At 38.4% G+C, this 20,756-nt stretch overlaps 1 protein-coding gene across 1 annotated transcript; it reads left to right on the forward strand.

Annotated features, from left to right (window-relative positions):
- Window positions 1–129: 129 nt before the first annotated feature.
- VPS36 (vacuolar protein sorting 36 homolog) lies at window positions 130–19,800 on the forward strand. The gene is made up of 14 exons (XM_075046308.1): window positions 130–305; window positions 1,454–1,522; window positions 5,021–5,091; window positions 6,378–6,492; window positions 7,247–7,336; window positions 8,716–8,802; window positions 12,067–12,099; window positions 12,211–12,288; window positions 12,699–12,833; window positions 13,774–13,839; window positions 14,398–14,462; window positions 14,917–15,001; window positions 17,488–17,564; window positions 17,648–19,800. The coding sequence occupies exons 1-14, from the start codon at window positions 210–212 to the stop codon at window positions 17,739–17,741; spliced, it is 1,161 nt and encodes a 386-aa protein (XP_074902409.1). The 5' UTR covers window positions 130–209; the 3' UTR covers window positions 17,742–19,800.
- The last annotated feature ends 956 nt before the right edge of the window (window positions 19,801–20,756 follow it).

Consider the following 20,756-nt stretch of genomic DNA (forward strand, 5'->3'; position numbering starts at 1 on the left):
CCCGGTGGGCGGGGCGGGAGCGAGAGGCGGCAGGAAGGAAGATGGCTGCCGCTCCTCAGGCGGCCGTTAGGGGGCGCGGAGCGGCCGGGGATGGGCCCGCCTCGCCCGGCGGCGGCGGGCGGGGAGCGGCGGCCGCGGCCTGGTCCGGCGGCGGCAGCAGCAGCAGCAGCGAGGGAGGGAGGGGAAGGGGCTGGGGCTGGGCGCCCGCCATGGACAGATTCGCGTGGACCAGCGGGTTGCTGGAGCTGGGGGAGACGCTGGTGGTCCAGCAGCGCGGCGTGCGCCTCTGCGACGGGGAGGAGAAGGTGACGGGAGCGGCCCTGCGCGGGGCCTGGCGGCGCGGCCGGGGGAAGGGGCACGGCAGCGGGCCCCGGCCGAGGAGGGAGGCAGGGGACGTGACCGGGGGTGGTATCGGGCGGAGGCGGGCGGGAGGCGAGGGGCGTGAAGGGGTCTGGGCTGCGGGCGGGGCACGGGAGGGCGAGTCCGTTTTTCTCCAGGGCCTGGCGGGGCTTGGCTGTGTGGGACGGTGGTTAGGGAGGAGGTCCGGGCGCTGTGGGACCGAGAAAGGCCTCGGGCGGTGCGTGCCCCGGGGAGGGAAGGAGAGCGGGCTCCCCACGGGGCCTGTGTCACTGTCGGGAGCTCGGCGCCGGCGGCTCGGGGGCTCAGCGCTCGCCCGGCCACCGGTCTGTGCTCTGGGGCTCCGGTGTCCCGCACGGGCAGGGCTCGCCGCTCACACCTCGGCCCCCCCGGTGGCTGTAAGATGCTCTTCCACGGCTCCAGCCGTCGGGGGTGCGCTCCTGCCCTCCGCCCTTACCGGCGCCTGCCCGCTGCGCCGCACTCGCCCTTCGTCTCGCCGTTTTTCCGCACCTCCGTGGTTGCACACCCTCGTAAAAAGCCGTGAAAACGCGCCTCAAGTTTTTACACGTAGGAAGCAGTTCGCTAACGCAGGCTTTCCCCGTGCTGATGGCTGCCCGGTCAATAAAGACCTTTGCAACAGTAAAACGGATAGAGGCGATGCTCCTGTGTGGTAGGCCGGAAGATTTCAGACTGCGCGTAGCGGCTTAGTAGGCTCACTTTGCTTTTTGGCGTAACTTTTTTTTTGTCAGCAGATAGCGTTCCAAAACCAATAGCCCCATTTAAAATATGATATTTAAGAATGTTTGTGTATCTTGCACAGCATATGGAGGGAGGATCCTTCAGGATTTCCTGGGGGAAAGTTTATGCAGTTGAAAAGGGAAGTTTGTGTATATCCATCTAATCCTTTTATACCAATTTTCTCCATTGTTTCCTAAACTTCATTTATTGTGTTTACTGAAAAAAGAGTGTGTTCTCAAAACACTGGCATGTTGAGTCTGATTGCTGTATTGTGGTAGTATGTAATGTTTCCAAGATCAGTATTTACGCAACTCACTGGTTAAATTTGTTGTTCATCTGTTTTATTTTTCCTGTTTAGGTGAAATTTGATAGTGGAGTATTACTGCTTAGCACACACAGACTAATCTGGAGGGATCAGAAGAATCACGTAAGTCACACTTTGGTCTCTTTTATGTCATTCAGTTCTAAATTCCATAATAAACAACAGGTAGCTTGCAATGAAAAGACTACACATGGAGAAGAGATTTTTCTTTCCTTTCTGTGTGTTTTGTTTTACAAGTATAGTCCATTTTTTGCCTCACAGTAGAAAAAAAATTATGTGCAGGAATGTTCTTTCACCCAATTCTGCTTTAATAAAATAATCATGCAGACATGAGGAGGGATGGGAATGAATCATGTAAATTCTCCTTTTCTATGGCACAAAAATAGAGGATAAAAGAGTCTGGTGTCATGCACTAAACAAAAATTGGTTTTGAGACTGAAGTTGAATGTGACATGCAAATCATAATGTGAACTCCTCTGCCATGCTCCTTGTCTGGCAAGACCTTTTCTTCTCATTGTTTTCAAGTCTGAGTTTCCTTGTCTCCTGCTCACACCATATAGTCCCAGACCAAGGTTTGATAATAGGATGTGTTTGGTGGCAGTATTATTTTGTACAGATCTTACCCTCCCAACTGCCTGTACCTGCGCTGAACTGTCCCTTCAATAAGCCGGAACATTTGTCTATACTGCTATGGAGAATTGACTCAGAGGTTAAGCGGCAGTGTCAGAACAACAGCGTAGTAATACTGCTGTGGAACGTTTTGTGTCAAGCCACAGCCTGAGACAGCAGGTTAGAAATGGGTGAAGAAGGCTACAGACGCAAACAAAGCTCTTAAGCATAGACTGTGACAACATGCACCACTGTATAGTTGCAGTTGAAGAAATCCTCCTCAGAACCAGGTTGGATTATGCTTGTTTTGGACACAATATTTTAGAAATTTAGCCCTGGAAGCTAGAGTTTAGACAGAGCATATTCAGATGACAACTTTTCAAAGATGAATTATATTCCACTGGACGAGTTTTGCGCAAGGATAGCTGAAGCACCTCTTGCACCCAAAGGCCATTCCCTAACAAATGTCACATCCTTGCTGCAAAGCAGGGAGCTACTAAGAGCCTTCTGAAGGTGGGGTCACCAAGGATGTTCTTAATTTGGCAAAGCAGTATATTTTTTCTTTAGGGTTTGTGTGTGGGAACAGCAGAACCATTTTTAGCACAAATTTTTGAAAATGTTTTGAGAGCTGGTTCCCAGCGTGGGGCTACTTGTAAACAAGTCAGGGGTTGATTGCCCAGACCATGAGCTGTTCTGTATAAATTAACCTTTTTTCGGCACAGTCAGCGTGAGATAAATTATCTGTGCTAAACTGTCTGTGTTAATCACTTCTTATTTCTTCATCAGCATCTCCTTTTGACAGGTGGGCATGTACTGCACATGCAGTGCTTCTAATCTTCTCACTTGGACTTTTTGCTTGCTTGGAGTAACATTGAGCATTATGGCTTCAGCAAGTCTTACAGCTGTCCATATCCCTCCCTATTCTCTCCTTCCCAACTAAGGGATGACATTTGTCTCTTTTCCCCGACTTCTCCCCATGCTCCTAGGCCACATGGTTTCTTGTACTCTTCCAAGATCATTGAATTTGCTAAATCAGCAGAGAAGAACCTTGGAGATTAAGAAAAATAATTTTATTTTAACAAATTAATTTAATTCGGCAAAGATTCTGGCAAGCTCCAGGCTTGATTAGCAGAAGGGACAGAAACATGTGGCCAGGAGATTGGCAAAAATTACGCAGTTATCATCAGGCGGATATAAATATAAATGACTTTGCTAGTGTGGTGAATAAAGCTGATTCTTTTTCAAGCTCTTGGGACTGAAACATGGGGAGCACAGTGCCCTTTTATCTTCATGGTGAGTTCTTGGCTACGCTCAGCTGTGATATAACACCAGCCTTAGAAATTTTAGCTAGGTTACCTAGAATAAACTTGTAGAGAGGGTCGCCTTTTATTTCGTCAGCAAACTTTAGTAATAAATGGGGCGTTTGTCGTTAGGTTAACATAGCACACCTTTTTACAGAAATGGACAGGTGTGTTTTATAGCTGCTGTTCTTACGTACCATCTATATTTGAGCAGTATAGAAAATACAATGATTTCCAAAGGGAAAAAAATGTAACTTTTAAGTTTGTTACATAGCTAGATTTGTACAACATTTAAAATCATAAAATCATGCATAATGTGACCATGATATATTAGAAAAAAATACCCAAATAAACTCACAGCATTTTTCACACATCTCTCCTTTGTATCCCTTCCTCTCGCTTCGGTCACCAGGAAGGGGGGTGATTCTAAGTCCTTGTGTTTACAATAAGTTTGTAACTTTGTAGCTGTGAACAAAATTAATCAGTCATTTTGACAGTGTACCTACTATATATTGATGGACTCTTGTCATTCTCAAAAACTTTCTTTAACAGAAGTATCATTTTGCCTATATTTAGATCCAGAGCTATGTGGGTGTTCTACAAACAGTAGCAGTTGTACATAATAGCTGTAGAATCCGGAGCCGTAGAAGAATCTAGATAGCTTGTATTAAGAGTTTTTACAACAGGAAGTACAAACCATGTTTTTCCCAATGAGAGATTTACTCATTAGTCAGAGTTCCTGCATGTGTACTTCTCTAATCTCCAATTTAACGAGTATTTAATTATTCTATGCAGAGAGGAACAATTTTGGTAGTAGGGATTGAGAGGGCCCCATAGCAGTGTTCACTGTAACCTGGTCTTAGGCACACCCTCATGGCAGATGGAAGAGAGGTTCAAAGAGAGAATGCAACCTGTGTTGCCTGTATTGTGGGTGACTGTGTCACTTACTAAGCTATTGCGCAGAAGACTGTTCACCAAAGGATATTCACCAAAGCAAGACCAGGCACCTAATTAGTTGCTTTGAATTGCTCCCTTGAGCAATTTCTGTTTCAAATGCATACAGAGTTTAGCCTGGGTAGGTTAGTCTTCCACAGATGGATACACTGTTGTCTCTTGCTCTGCTTTGTTTAGTATAAAGCACAGTCCAATAAATGTGTTGAGATGCATCAACTGCTGGATTAAGTCCTTGGGTGTGGGATAGATGGAGAAATTCCTGTTCTACTCAGAGGATAGTCTAGTTTTTTAGACGTTCAACACTTAAAATGCTCATGCTTTTGGATGTTGTTTTAGCTCCCAAAGTAACATCAGTGCAAAAATGTTAAGAAAACAATGAGCATTGTGCACCTACAGGGATAAGCTGCAGTAGTGTGGAAATTTTGTTTAAATTTTGAACTTAGATACTAAAGATCTGTTAAATTCCTGAGTCGTCCTATGAATCTAGCTTGAGGTATCTAAAGTTGATAAGTTGACACTTAAGTTTGTTTTTTTGATTAACTAGAACTCAGTTTCAACTTTGTATTGTCTTTAATACATTATTTCTATTGTTACCATTATATTTCATATGGAGTGCCTCAGGCAGCGCCTGTAGAAATCCATACTGTTTATGAAATGGGGAGAGAGAATACGTGTTTTTAGAGAATGAATAGTCAGGATATGGCTTTAATTTCACTTGTGTTTGCGTTGATTATTCCAGGAGTGCTGCATCGCTATACCTCTGTCTCAGATTGTCTTTATTGAAGAGCAAGCAGCTGGTATAGGAAAAAGGTAAGATGATAGTCATTGTCTTTTTCAGATGGATAGTTTGCACATGCATGTTACGTGAGGTACCCAAGATTATATATTAATCCATGGTAGGTTCCATTTGCAGTCTAAGTTTCCAGATTGACAGCCACAAGGACCTGCTTTCCTCACTTGAGGTCAAATGTGTAAGGGAGTTGTGACAAAGCAGTGTTTGATGTGATTTGTTAAATAACTGTTGTGTAATCGCTAAACAAGTATGTGTTCTAGCTTGCCATTTTCATTTGAGTCATCATAAATGAACAGTGATTTTGCTGGATCTAAATTTGAAAGCTAATTTTAGTCTTTTGTGCCACAGAACTGGTTGGGGATAGAAACTCTGCCATATCCCATGTTATATAACTTTTCATGACCATATGATTCATTTTGAGCATGGAAATGCTAGTGATGGTTAGAAGGAACTTCAGTGTTTCCACTCACTTGAGAAACTAATTCAGTATGGTATGTGTATAAAGAAGTTTCACAAGAAAAAGAGAAAAAAAAAATGTAGTTGACATCTGCTTGCAACTTACAGTCAGATGGGTAAGGTAATAGGCTGGGGGTGTCCAGAAGAAATCAGGTAATTCACTAATGCTGGAGAAGTCAAGTAAATAAAGACCCATGAAAAAAGTATCAGTAAAATGAAATGGGAATGGCAGACTTGCAGTCATGCTGTGATAGCAGTCTGTTATGTTCCTAAAATAATACTATCTCAAGGTTTGTTTTGGTGATAGTTGTCATTTTAGATTGTTATTTCCATGCATGTTACCTTTGAATGTTGGTTTTGGACAAATTCACATACAGTGTTTGCAAGTGACATATACAAGTGGGATAGATTAAGCATAATATTGAGACCTTTTGTTTTCCTGTGACAAAGATAGTGTATTTTGGCAGTAGTTATTGCAAGTCAAAAGCCAAATCAGATGACTACTTGATTATTAGTTTTTATCTTAACTAAAAGATTTTTCAGAAATTATTGCTTGAAATGTTAAAATTTGTTTATTTTGTAAGAATTGGTGGTACATTTTAAATTTTGAGATGTTGCGGTTTTAAAGGTTATAGTAGTTTCTGTGCAAGATCTATATTATTGAATATTGAGTCAAAATACTTAAATGTTGATTGACAAGCATAAAGCATTATTTGCTGTACATTAGCTCTTATGTGAGATAAAGTTAATAGAGGTTTTGATTAAATGGTTAACTCTGATTGTAGAAATATTTTTTTTTAGATATTATAGAAAGTTGCCTCTTCTCTTTCTTTTAACTTTTTCTTAGTGCCAAAATAGTAGTTCATCTTCATCCTGCTTCTTCAAACAAAGAGCCTGGTCCCTTCCAAAGCAGCAAATATTCCTACATCAAACTTTCTTTCAAAGAACATGGGCAGATTGAGGTAAGTTTTGTACCGTGCAAGCGCAGCACGTCAGATCTTTTGGACATGCTTTTCTCCTCTTGCTGTGTTAGTGATAATTTTCCATGATCTTCCCATGTTTACTTTTGAGGTGGAGCTTTTTCAATACATCCTTTTTGAAGACAAACACTATGAGCCTTCAGGGTTCTATACTTTGGTTTAATAATGCAAATACAGTTCCAAAAATGTCAAGAGGCATTATTAGGTTTTGTCCTTATTTTAGGAGTTTTAATATAATCTTATGCTTCCTTTTTCAGTCTTTTAAATTGAACATGGGATTTTCCAAAATGACGTCTCTGAAATCTGTTAAATGTTTAACAGAGTAAAAGATGTTTCTTTGTAGCTAACCCTCTACTGAAGAGGAATCAAGCAACTTATTCTATGATTCTATGAACTTTCCTTCCTTTTAAAAGCATGCCTTTGAGCAAACCACGACATTTTTAACTTTAGCTTGGTTTAGAACAGATATTTTGAATATCTGAAAAAAATACTTTACAATAGAAGTACTCATGCGAGTTTAACTAGTAACTACATGGCTTCTCCTCTAATGTGTATATTTTTGAAGATTGGACATGGAGAATTCCTAGATAATGAATGTTGTACTGTGGATGCGTAGGTGTTACCATGCTTTGTCTTGCAGTGAAGTTTATTTCATCTACCACCAAGATGCTAAAAATACCCAGAGGTACTCTGCACAGTTTATGAAACATCTGTTGTCACTCTTTAATGTTTGTAGTTCTATAGACGGTTGTCAGAAGAAATGACACAAAGGAGATGGGAGAACATGCCTGCTGGGCAGACCATTCAAGTTAACAAGGATCCACAGGTAAGTGCAGAGCTTCTGGGCAGAAACTGTATGTAATGTCTTGTTTCCACTTTTTGCTGCCCCCGTATACTTCATCTGGCATGCCTCTCTAACCAGCACCCTGGGCACATGTGGGAATTCAGCTTTACTTTGCCAGTTTCTTCACTGGCATGAAATAGTTTCTCCTTTGCAGTTTTCACCTGATACAGAACACTGTGGCCTCTCTTCCTTGAGTGTGTTTAGACTTGAATAGTTGATCATGAGCTCCATTTTTTAATGTAGTCAGACACACACACATGATTATGCAAATATTTTATATATATATATTTGCTTATAATTTTATTCAGCATGACAGATCTAATGAAGCTGAAAGATTTTTGGTCTTAATTGTGATTTCTATTTTATTTTTTGTGGCTGGTAGTCAAATATATAACATGTAACTTTATATAACTCTTTGGAAACTATGTATGTTTGATTTAAAGGTATGTTCTAAATGGGCAGTTGTTATGGAGAATCTCTTTGTCATGTGTTAGATTGCCTTTATCCGTCTGCATACTTTGAGGTTATAAACTGATAACATGCAGATGTTGTTTCTGTATGTGAATATGTTGAATATATGAATATATTGAATATACAGTACTATGTGAATGAAATAGGATGATTTAAAGATTGTTCAACATCAGATCACATATGTCCTCCTTTGTAAATGTAGTACCTATAAACATAGTTGCATTTGGACTAATGGGGAAGCCTGCACCCTGCGTCAAGAATCACTTAATGAAAATGCCTTTCCTCCTGTTCTTATTCTTAAGTCATAGCAAATCACTAACACCAGTGCTAAGCTTTGCACTCAGAGGTTTGAGGGCTGGCACCGCTGCCGCTTAGGTACTAGCCTTTCTGAAACACCTTTGGCATCAAATGAAAGGTTCACCATGGCCTCCATTCTGATACTTCTCAGCAACGTAAATTAGACTACACTCTAGCTTGTGTTTCTGTGGCTATGTTTCTTCAGGCTAGATTTCTTGAGGTGATCATGCTTAGATACAGTCACACATTTCCACAGCTCTAGTATAGATGTTCACACGGACTTGGGAGGCTTTAATTGAGATGAGCTGGAATGCTCAGTCTGGATCAGGCTATTAAGCAGCTTCATTTTAATAGCTTCAGTATAATTTATTATCTGTCTACTACAGTAAATTCATGCATACTTTACACTTACTGTTTATTTTTTTTACACTGGTTTAAAAAATACTTTAAAGAAATATATGAAATACTATATGCATGATATCAGCTCTTTGGGGGAACATTTCTTGCCTTCTCATGTAAGGTTTTTCACAGTGAGGCGGATGAGAAAACTTAGCATTTCCTATTTTGATTCCTTTCATTATTTTCTTTTGCAGGCAGGAAGAATAAGGGCTGTAGGAATTGTAGGAATCGAAAGGAAATTAGAGGAAAAAAGAAAAGAGACTGACAAAAACATTTCCGAGGTAAATACTACTGAAGTTTCAAGGTCAACCACCTGTCTGAGCCATTTACATTAATTCACACTTTCTTTTAGGGGCAGCTGTGACTATTTATTGGTTTTGTTGAGAAATCTGAATTTATTAAGAGTGTATAATTTACAGTTATTTACTTTGTTTAACTGGCTTTTCAATATATGTACAGGTACTTCATTTAAACAGTTCTTTTCAAGAAGACTTGTTTGAAACTAATGGTGTGTATTCATAAAATTAATTTGGGTAGAATTAGAAATCTGAGTTCAGTGACTTTTCGTCAGGGGAAGCAGAACACAAAGGCATCTGCAGAAAGAGACTATTAAAAGTTTGGGGTTTTTTTTTCTTTGTTTTACAGCTAATTTTGGTTTCAATTGAAAATTTTATATTAAGAAGAATATGCTGATCCAAGGTCCTGCACGTAACTGTGGTGAAGTTAGGTATTCATCTTATAAATATTCAGTTCTTAAATGTTAGATTTAGGCTTATAATTACAGTAAAATGTTCTGCAGTCCAGGCATCGGCAAGATGTTACAAGTATCTTTGCGAAATACCTGGGATAGATGGAGACCATCCTTTTCCCCAGAAACAGCGCAATAGTTGAATTCCAGATATCAATACTGATGGACAACAGAGGCAATTAATTTATTTGTATATCCATGGGAGCAATATTCTCAAAAATAGTCTGGTTTTGTCTTGGTAGTAGAGATTAAAACAGAAGTACTCATAAACTACAAGCAACAGATTCATTCTTGTGGCAAAGCTTTATGGGATTCAGTGTGCCACAATAAAAAAGGCATTCACTGCTCTGATACATAGGAAAATTACAGTACCTTTGCAGGCCTCATGCTGTTTCAGATACTGGTGGCATTAAACTTTTTCCTTTCTGTTTATGAGGAACGTAATGAATGAAGTTCTGTGTGTAGTTCAAAAGGTATTGTGGTTACATGCATGTGCGTATATAGTTCAAAAGGTATTGTCTGGTTATTTTTTCCTTTAGTAGCTTTGTCAGAGAGTAAAAGAAATCCATTTATGCGTGTTGTATGAACGGAGGAAAACCATGACTTGTAAAATCCTGCCTTCCCCCAGCTTTAAATGTTATAAATGACTTAATTTAAAAAATGGTGCCCTGGCTTCCAGGAAAAGGCTTCCTGCATCTGCTGTTCACTGCTGATAAGAATCCAGTTCTTTACCCTTTTGTTTATCTGAGGAAGTTCCTGTTAGGTGTGTGCACATTCCCCTTTGTTTCCAGGCCTGCCCTCGGTGAGTCAGGCAGAGGAGGAGTTAGACACAGCATGCTGTTTATTTAGCTAAATCAAGGGTTCTTTTGATGAATGATGTTTTCATGCAGGTTATAGAGATTAGAAATAAGCTGGGAAAAGCCTTGTTAGAAAACTTTTTGTTGATATCATATACAAGTGCAGAAGAAGGACTTTGATTTACACTAGAGATTGGGAAAATCTATTGTAAATTACTGAATTTGGCAGACTAGTAAGAAGAAATATTCCAAAGAGAAGCTTTTGTTCTGATAGTGGTAGATTATTGTTACATGGTGGTATATTTTCTTTTCTCCCCTTGGACCTAGTTTTGTCCCACTTAACTTTGGATACCTAATGTAGGTACCCACATTACGAATCTAGACATCTCCAGTCAGTGGAGAAACACTGGCATCATTAGGAGGGATTCAGACGAAAAGCAAACCCTGTCCATTCCTGGAGGCATCTCTTTCTCTTCTTTGCATGTTGAATCTCAGACCAGTAAGCTTCTAAGTCAGTCAATTGGGTCTTCCTGCACAAATTCTGCTAAAATGTGTCTTTCTAATGGGGGATTAGTTAGAACAAGCTAGGAATCCCATAGAAGCAATGGCTAGAAGCTGTAGGCAAGATGTATCTCTGGTCATTTGATATACTCTAACCAAACAACCTTCTTTACTTGTGGCTGGAGGGGTTGGGTGCTGCTGTCAGGCGAGATTTAGCTCAAAAGGTTCAGGAATTTTTCTCACGCTCGGTGTTAAAAAAAGGTCGTTTGAAAAGGTTGAGCACCTGGGCATGTTGTCATGTATTTGAGAGAAGCGGGTGAGAAGGCTGAATGTGTGTTGCTGAGGATGGCAGAAATGAGAGTTACTTTTTAATATCGTTGCAAACTCTTGTTTTCTTTTTTACATTAATTTTTTAATGCTAGTTGGTTATCATTACTAAAATTTTGAATTTCAATATACCTTCACCTTTTTTTTAAAGTATGTTTTATTTAAGCCTAAAAATGCCCTTTGTGGGTTGTTACAGAATTGTTGTACTTGAGACCGTAGCAGTTTACTAAGCTTAATAGTCTTGATATAGTGGTGGTCCTATGATGGATGTCCAGTTTATTACATATTTTTTTTGTGGAAACAAACTAAAAGGTTTCTTAGCCTACAAAAAAATTGGTTTGTACAAATAATTTTTTCCCTTACTCTAGCAGGTATTTTGGTTTTTAGGTCCAACAACTAGAGTTTTCAGAGGATGCTTTTTATCTAGTCTTTATCTTAATTTATTTAAATCTGATCATTTGTCTCATGGATCTTATTTTATTCATTTTTTAACTATTTTTTTTATTGTGGTAGCAGCACTGTAACTGTGTATGCGATACTTAAATGAAGAGATGTTGCCACACATTTTCAGAGGTTTTGTCTCTTCAGTTACGCATACATGTGAAAGCGTATACACTCTTCCTTGCTGATTTGGCATGACTGTTTCTTACTAACTTAGTAACATCTACTGATTAAAGTAAAATTGTCTTGTCAGGAGGAGTACTTCTGTAGCTTTACAGCTGGCTTGCTGCTGCCCAGAAACAATAGATCTCCTTGACTGAGGGTTAGCTGTTGGAAGAAAACCTGCCATCACCACCAAGAAACCTTTCTCCAGATTTTAGGAGAGCATAATAACCGTGGACAGTTTAATCTTTTCTGGGCCTTAGTATATCGTGGTTCCTTCCTATCATATGGACTTCATAAATCATATTGAATTACTGTTCAGAAAAGTGTGTGATTGATTCTTTTCTTTGTTCTTTGTTGATTATGGATTGTATAATTTTGATTTTAAGACCTGATATAAAACAGATATATCAACCAATTACATACAATATCTGACATTGTAACATACTAATCTAGAGGGAGAGTAGCTCTGACGAATAGCTTGGATAGGTGGACAAAGGCAGCTTGCTGTATCCATGAAGCTGAATGCTGTAATTATACTGATCTGCAGTGTCTGCTTTTCATTTTAGGCTTTTGAGGATCTTAGCAAACTAATGGAGAAGGTATGGCATGTATCAACTTATCCAAGCAGACCAATGCTTGTTTTCTCAGTTTTAAGCATGCTTTTCTCTGTTGAGCTGAAAGTTGACTTATGTATGTGTCTGTCTTGATAGGCTAAGGAAATGGTGGAGCTATCCAAGTCAATAGCTAATAAGATTAAAGAAAAACAAGGTGACATCACTGAGGATGAGGTAAATCAAATTTTTTTTAAGTCAACAAAAAATGTTCCTATGCAAAGCAAAAACCTATCCGCTTAATACATGTAATGTTAATAAAGAACACTTCATGGTTGGTATTTTTTGTGTTTTAATTCTACATAAATTAAAGGTTACTTACTTGTTTAGTATTAGCTTTTCTTTTGACCCTTTCTTAAAAGCAAAGATTTTACTGCCTTTGTGTAAATTTTTGTATTTTTGACCTCTGCTGGTCAAAAATAAATTGTATTGAGTCTTGCCTTCTTTTTGTTAGTAATTGACTTTATTGGTGATAAACTGAATGGAATTATTCGCCAAAACTGTCTTATAGTAATAAAATCAGACTTTTAAAAACGAGAATTTTCACTAGCTGATGTGCTTTTAAATTTATTTGTGTATTTGTTTAGACTATTAGGTTCAAGTCCTATCTACTGAGTATGGGTATAGCTAATCCAGTTACTAGGGAAACATATGGATCTGGTACACATTACCACATGCAACTGGCGAAGCAGCTAGCTGGAATACTGCAGACACCATTAGAGGTAAAGTACCTATTTTGCCCCAGCATTTTCCATGTGTTGCTGAATTTTGATGTACATGTGTTTTGGCTGTAGTGTTGTGCCTTTTTTTAAAGCCTCAGATTTAGCAGCACAGCCTCATATTCAATGTTTATGGAAGGAATATATATCCTCTTTCTGAATAACGAAGTTTAAATATAAGTAAGAATTTTTCTTTGTAGTAAGGGCATCTCAACTTCTAATTTGCAAAATATCAGTGATATTTAGAAAATGATACTAGCAGTCTTTCTTCTATTTGAACATCCCTGTATTCATCCCTTGCTGCAGAATATTACTTTTTTAAAGAAAGAGTGAAACAACACTGACTTTGAAAACATAAGTAGTCAGTCCTTAAACTGCTTAAAAATTATGTTTTCTGCAAATATAGCACAGAGTTATTACGTAGATTACCCCCCCTTAGTAATATCTCATATTTTAATTTATCTGAAGCTATGACAGAATTCAGGGTTCTCACCAAAAATTTAGATTTCATGTTGCAACTTCTAAGGCTATGTGTCTACTAAAAAGCATAGATATTACAGTATTTTTGTGAAAGCTATGTGTTACTTATTATGATCAGAATGGAAAAATGAGTGTGTCTGAAAAGTAAAAACAGTAAATTGATTGATAGATTTAATACACTGAAATTCCTTGTTACTGTGATTTATTCTCTGCTTTAAAAGAAAAGTAATTCAGTCTTTGGATGTAGTATCGGTGTTTCGCATTTTAAAATGATTAGAGAAAGGTATAATACAACAACTTGCCTCTCACGCTAGAAATATGTGGTATTGCCTGGGTAGTTTTTTTCATTAAAGCCCATCATTTTGCTCCTCTGTTTTGCCTGTTTAATCAGTCAAATGCAAGTTGAGATACTGTGTTTACTAGATTAATGCTATTTCTCTTACCAGTTTTGTGCTTAACACAGGAGCGAGGAGGGATCATGTCACTTACAGAAGTGTACTGCCTGGTAAATCGTGCACGAGGATTAGAGGTGAGAAATTGGTTTTATTGTATATTTTATAAAATGTACTTCAGTGATAAGGTAATTAAAGGAAAAGGGTAAAAATGTTCCCTACCAATTGCTCACTCTACCTGTCTAACAGCATGAAGTGATCAGCCCTTTATTAAAATTAGGGGGGTTTACCTTTTTCCTTTCTCTTTCTTCCATGTACTGTTTATGTATCCTCTATAAGTTGTCATAATGTATGGTGCTTTTTATAATATGAAATAAAAGGGAAAATCCATCCTTATCTGGAAAGAAGACTGAAAGGACAGAGAATAGTAAAGACTGGATAATATTTTATTTTACAAAATACATCAATTCTTTCTGTAAACAGGGCAAGAAGGATTATTATAGAATACATAGTAAGGGAACAGAAAGGAGCATAAAAGCCAAGAAAATAGACTGCACAATAGAAAGGAAGAAAATTAATAGTATTGTGTAGCCTGGTATATTTTATAGCTGTAGTTATTAAAACTGTTTGGTTTGGTGTTAGACTGTATACTTGAAATGCAAGCTGTGAATAAATATGTTTTACTACTTTAATAGTTGCTGTCACCAGAAGATTTAGTAAATGCTTGTAAGATGCTGGAGTCACTGAAATTACCACTAAGGTAAGAGCTTTACAGATATATTTATAAAACATGGCACTGGCAAGTCAGACCGTGGTGCTTGGATGACTTGATATTTACCTGCAGTAGAGTTTTTTGCTTTTTTTAAACAAAGTCATCCTTTGCTTAAAGGATGCTGCTGTATGGACCAACATCCACTCTATATTAAAATATGAATTTTTAACCATGGTTCACTTTGCTAGGAAGACAACATGCTTTTCACTTCCAATGCAGTTTTTTCAGAATAGGAACAGTGTTTAACTGAGCCCAGACATACGCCCTGCTTGTTTCAGTCTCTTTGGATTTTGAAGGTGCTTTTAATGTTAAGTTCATTTTACAGAGCTTTTTTTTTTTTTTCCTTTTGTAATGTGGTTATAGGTATGGATGCATTAGAAATGCGACCATAGGTGATGTGCACAGGGTTTTTAGTTACTTTGACTCTCTCTTTTGATTTTAGGCTTCGGATATTTGACAGTGGTGTGATGGTGATTGAACTCCAGTCTCATAACGAAGAGGAAATGGTAGCTTCTGCTTTAGAGACAGTAAGTATACTTCATTTCCTTCAGTGTTCTGACCATGCTGGGGAAATTTAAACACATTAGGTATAAAAACTTGAGGTCCAGGATTTCCTTTTGAGCTTTTGAAATACAAAATATTCCATTTCCAGATCTTCTGACAGTAATACTTAAATAGCACTTTTCATCTTCAAAGTGCTGTGCAGGCAATAATCTTAGTCATTGCTTTCTCCTTAAGGAATAAATCACTTTTCCATCTCTTCTCAAACTTCATTAACCTTCAACCTTCCTCCAAATCTTTTGCGCTGTAGGATGAAATTCACGGCATATATTAAGAACTTAATTTAACGGAAGTGGACTTCAGACACTGTGCACAATGTGCTTGAAGGTAGTGAAAGTATCTCAAATGTTCATATAGGCAGTTGTTTGGTTTGGGTTTATTTCATAAAATAGCACGCTCTGTGTGTAACATCTTGTACTGAGTTTGATGCTGTGAAGAGTGCTCAGTGGGAGAGTAGTGCATATAGAATTAAGCTAGCTTCATCAGGGAAAAAAAAAAGTATATATTGCTTAGTGTGGTAAACCTTCATGGTCTTGCTACCTCTGGACTCTTTGAAGTCCTGCTATCCCATTGTTTGATGTATTTTCCTATGTCTTTTTCAGTGGGATGTAATTTTTTGGTTTTCATAAAGTTGAGTAAAGGCTGATTTCATTGTATCCAAAGTTAAACATCAAAGTCAAAGAGGACTTTAACTTGGGCAGTCAAGAAAAAGTAGAGCTATCACAGACACCTTCTCACTGGATAGATGACTTAGACTCTTCAGTGCATTTTGCATGATTGTTACCAAAAAGATTTTTAGATAAGAGAAATGTATGTAGCTGTCTAAAAGATTCCATCCTTAATTATCAAAACTAAAATGCTTAAATCTTTTCATATATGTTAATCCTTTCAGTTTATTTTCTTATATTTACAGAAAAATACCTACTCCATTTTAGGTCTTTTTCTGATTATTTTTGGTTTCTAATTAATTTGTTGCCTTCAGTAAGAGTGCTTATCTCTTTGAAAGGAAAGGAAAAACCTTTTCTTGATAACAAATGAGGTCAACTGCAAAAAGCAACAGATGGTGGATTTATTACTGAAGTGCCTTTTTTCTTTTATTTTCTTAATGTGAGACTTTGACTCCATAGAAAAAAGTAAGGGAGAGGCTTTGAATGAGGAAGGCTAGCCCATAAGGGAAAGGGAGGATGAGATCAGACTTGTGGCCAAAAGCACCCTGTACTTAAAGTATAACGTACAGTTACATGAAACTTCTGAGTAGAAGCGAAAGGAAGTCACAGGATTTCAGACAGGAGAGAGATGTAGTTTTGAATGGCTGGTGAAGACAGGAAACAACATGGAAGTCAAAGGAACCCAAAGTCACCCTTGTTGAGAATAGTGGTTTGGGGAGGAAAGATAACTAATCACCCATATGCATATCGGATTGTACAGCTGACTTCCGTAACTCAGATTTGATCACTTAGCTTCATAAAATCTCAAGTTAGGACTAATTTAATCTGAGTTTCTGTAAAAAGACTACTGCTGAGAATGACGCAGAATAGACCCCTCCCCCCTCAGTTATGTGGGAAGCAGGAAACAGCAACTACATCTGGATTTACAAGTTTTCTTGAATCTGAAGCAATGGAGAAATGGAAGAATTATTAATTTGTAGGGCAGTAAAACATGTTTATCTGGAAAATTCAATGCACTAATAAGTCCAGACTTCATATCTAATATTTTAAGCATCCACATGCCTAACCTGTGTGAGGTTTCATTTTAGCATGTATTAGCTAGCGTGGTTGAGACAATGGGGCCAAAGTTTGGGTCCCAAGACTGAACCTATTTTTTGTGTCAACTGAATGTGATGGTGGCTTTTACTGATCCCTCTAGTATGCCATAATATAGGGTGGAGTACTAAGGTGTACAGATTTTTCTATAGGCAGTGGGGATATTTTAAATCCCGTTAAACTCAAATTCTCCACTTCCATCTGAGATGACTTAAATTTCTAAATCAATGACCTGCCCTGAACAGGTCTTTTATTTCCTCATTTAGGCTTCACCGTTTGCAGAATCACTTAGTATAGTTGGGCTGTGTAAATACTGATTGGGATAGTATACTGCTGTCTGAGCTATTCTAATGTTTCCGCTCATTTTGTCCTAAGGCATCTTTTAAAAAAATCCTAAGGAAAGGGTACCATGTGATTTTTTTTATTTTTTTTTTTAAACAGATTTAACTTTTTTCTATGTTCCTTTTTCATATTTGGCAATTTTCCCAGGACACAGAAGAGGTATTTTTAAGGGGAAATACTCATAATTATTTGTACTTTTTTAAAATGCAAACAAACTAGTTGTCTTCACAAGGGATTTGCTACCAGTTTTATCACTTCACAAGGCTAGATCTGATTCAATAGCTGAGAGAACTTCATTGTTCTTTTAATGCCATAGTTTGTTTATTTGTGTGTTTGGTTTTTGACAGGTATCTGAAAAGGGTTCTCTCACAGCTGATGAGTTTGCTAAGTTGGTGGGGATGTCTGTTCTCTTAGCCAAAGAAAGGTAAGTAATAATTGCTGTGTTTAATACCTCCGTTGTCATGTTGTCCTCAAGTAATACAGCATGTCTTCTTTTGCTTTCTCTAGGCTGCTGCTTGCTGAAAAGATGGGCCATCTTTGCAGAGATGATTCAGTGGAAGGCTTGAGATTCTACCCGAATTTATTTCTGACACAAAGCTAATATAGTTTGTGTACAGTTGTTATGTAACAGTTGAACAAGAGAGCAGAGGGCAGAACCCTTCCAACAACTGACTTTAAAATTTTTATTTTGTTAGTCAACTGCAAGAGTGATGAACATTGCAATGCTTTACAGTTCTCAGGTATTTCAAGTGCTGAATCCTCTTAGGTGGAACTGAAAGGAAATAGGAATCGCTAAGTCAGAAGCATGTTAATTGTCTCAAGCTGGCTAGCTCATGTTTCAAGTTTTATTTGATGTGCTCTGTAGTTTCTCATTTCAAGAGAAGTCAGATGAAGATTCCACACAAGTGAAAGTGGAGAGGATGTCCCTGTAGTCTGCCATGAGGGTCGGCACCCAGAAGACAGGTTACTGCATACTCCAATTTCACTTGTTTATGTCTAGAGCAACAAAGCAGACAGATGTATCCGTCGCGATAAGAAAAGTGGCTTTGGTGCATACTGAGGTATAAGGAACAAACCAGTGTAGAATAACCCCTTCTCCCTGAAGTGAGGAACAGTTTTCTGAGAGAGGATCTTGGGGTTCTTGTACTTTGAGACAGAAAGAACCTGCTGCAGGAGGGGTTAACGTACATTATGTGAATCTAGAAAACACGGTGTTTATTTTGTCATGTCTTATGCTAATATCTCAGATAGAAGCATTGTTAGCACAGACTTCTTTTTCCTTGCTATCTTACTGTCTTGTTATGTTGTGCTTTGAGTGCCCTTTCTCTGTCCTCTCTTTACATAGCAAAGTGTAGTGGCCTCCTGCCACTCTACCAGTCTCTGTGCTTTAATGTGCTGCTTTTTTATCTTGTACTTCTAATGAAAGATCATTTGTTTGTTTTATCAGCCTATTATCTGTTTTGGAGAGACGGTTCATTTGCTTGTATCTCACATGTGAAAATTAATATGCTTTCAATATTGAAGGGAGGAAGACTATCACCCTGTGTTTAATAGTTACGAGGTATCATATTGTTTGGTATTCCTCACCCTGTGTTCACACTGAATGCAATTTGATAGTCTCAGTTTTCATAACTCCAGTGGAGTTGTCACATTACTTGAAGATCTGTTGTCATGGTAGTAATGGTAAGTGGATGTTTATGATCCACGTCACTTACATTTTTGGTGTTTTGAAGTGACCAGTTTTAACAAATAACAAAATTCATTCAAGGAACGGGCAAGGACAACATATAGGTAACTGCACTGTGGTTGTAATGGCCAAATCGACATTACAAAAAAGGAGAAAAAGGCTTTTAAGAGCCTGAAAATATTTTCAGAACTATTTCAGTGTTACCGTAGCTTAGACAAGGGTTAAGAGCCTGCCAATAAGGAGTTCAGTGCTGAGATCCCTACAGTGATGATGCTTTTGGTTTGTAGGATGCTCACTTAGATCCAGGGAATTGTGTCCTCTTATCCTTGTCATGAGCAAACTCTTATGCAGTGCTTTCTTTAGGGCAGTTTTCCTCTATTTCATGAAGGTGCTAAAACTAACGTATTTGACACAGCTGAAGGAACCGGTTCCACGCTATTTTTACTGTGTTAGCCATCTAGTCTCATCTCTTCAGGAGCCGTACGGCTTGCTGCTTTTCATCTTCCCCACAACCCACAGAAGAGATTTATGCGAGGTACACCAAGCATCACGCATCTAAGGAGGGACTGAAAAGTGAGAAATTCAGAAGGAAAAAGCTGGTTTGTGACAACTGTTTCTTTTGCCTGATACCCAAACCTGTCAAGGGAGACCCGTGGTTTATGGGCCTGAACCTCTCCCCACGAGGGGGCATGTCTTCTGCAGAAGGAACAAAACCAGAAAGGAAATGCCAAGTGTAAACCACCAGCCTCTGTTGCTCCAATCCTGAGCATTTCATTATCTTAATTAAGCAATAACAATACAGCCTATTTAGAATGATGGTACTTTCTCAAGCTTTTCTTCCCCAAGATTTTTCCTTGACTTTTTTTTTCCTACAGGGAAGAAACCAATAGGGTATATTGTTTAGCTGGTTTAGAATGCAAACATACACATGAGAAAATGACTACTAGAAAGTAATAAAAATTAAAAGATTTTCTTAAATAGACTGTTCTCTTGGTTTGTTTTTTTTTTTCCCTAAATGTTGTGGGCAGCTTTAAAATCTTTACACATCAAAATCCTGTGGTTCCGTAAGGCAGATTTTAAAGCCCATCATATTTTTGCTGTCTCATTTTGTACTTAAAAGAGTACAAGGTAGTTTTGATTTAAAATTAAAAGACAGAATTAAATGTAATTAGAATGTCCTGGTTCTGTTGCAGAGTAGCCTGTGACCCATCCCAGCCAGAATCGCAAAACTATAGATGTCTACACAAGCACCAGTTTCATGAGGGAGCCAGTCTGAGTCTGAGCCAAGCGTATATCCTATGCTAGTGTTGGAAAGGCATTTGACACGTTTGAATGTGTTTTCCCAGCTGAAGCACAACAGAAATCATCTATCTGATACCATACTGAGAGCCAGCTGTCGGGCAGACAAATGAAGTGACACATGTACAGGTGTGTGGTATCACGGTAGTCCATCACACTGTGCTAAACTGTCGTTGCCCAGTCCTGTTTCCATTGGTACTACCAGCAAAAAAACTATTGCAGCGGGATTATAGGAGAGAGGAAAATACAGGAGTTGCCATTCTCATGGATCATTCTAGTTTAATACAGAAGATGCCTGTATGAACCTGTCATGTTTTGATTATTCCTAGAATATATGTATCGTGATACATGAACATTACTGTGTTTTGCCAGGGCTGCCCAGTTATAAAGTCCTTTGAACAGAGGTTTGTAACACAGGTCTGTTCAAAAAGTGCTTTTTTTTTTATGGAGCAGTCTTAAATGATGATTATGTTTTTCATTTGAAAAACACGGGTCTTTTTATACCTCTGATGGGAAGAGAACGCTGCTCAGGAATCTGTACATCTTTTGCCTTTCTCCTTTGCCTTTGTTTTGAGGAAAATTATATTCAACCTATGGAAACATGGATCTAATCTGAACCATATTTCTGAA

This window comes from Buteo buteo, chromosome 14 (assembly GCF_964188355.1).
Source record: "Buteo buteo chromosome 14, bButBut1.hap1.1, whole genome shotgun sequence".
In the NCBI taxonomy this organism is placed as follows: Eukaryota; Metazoa; Chordata; class Aves; order Accipitriformes; family Accipitridae; genus Buteo; species Buteo buteo.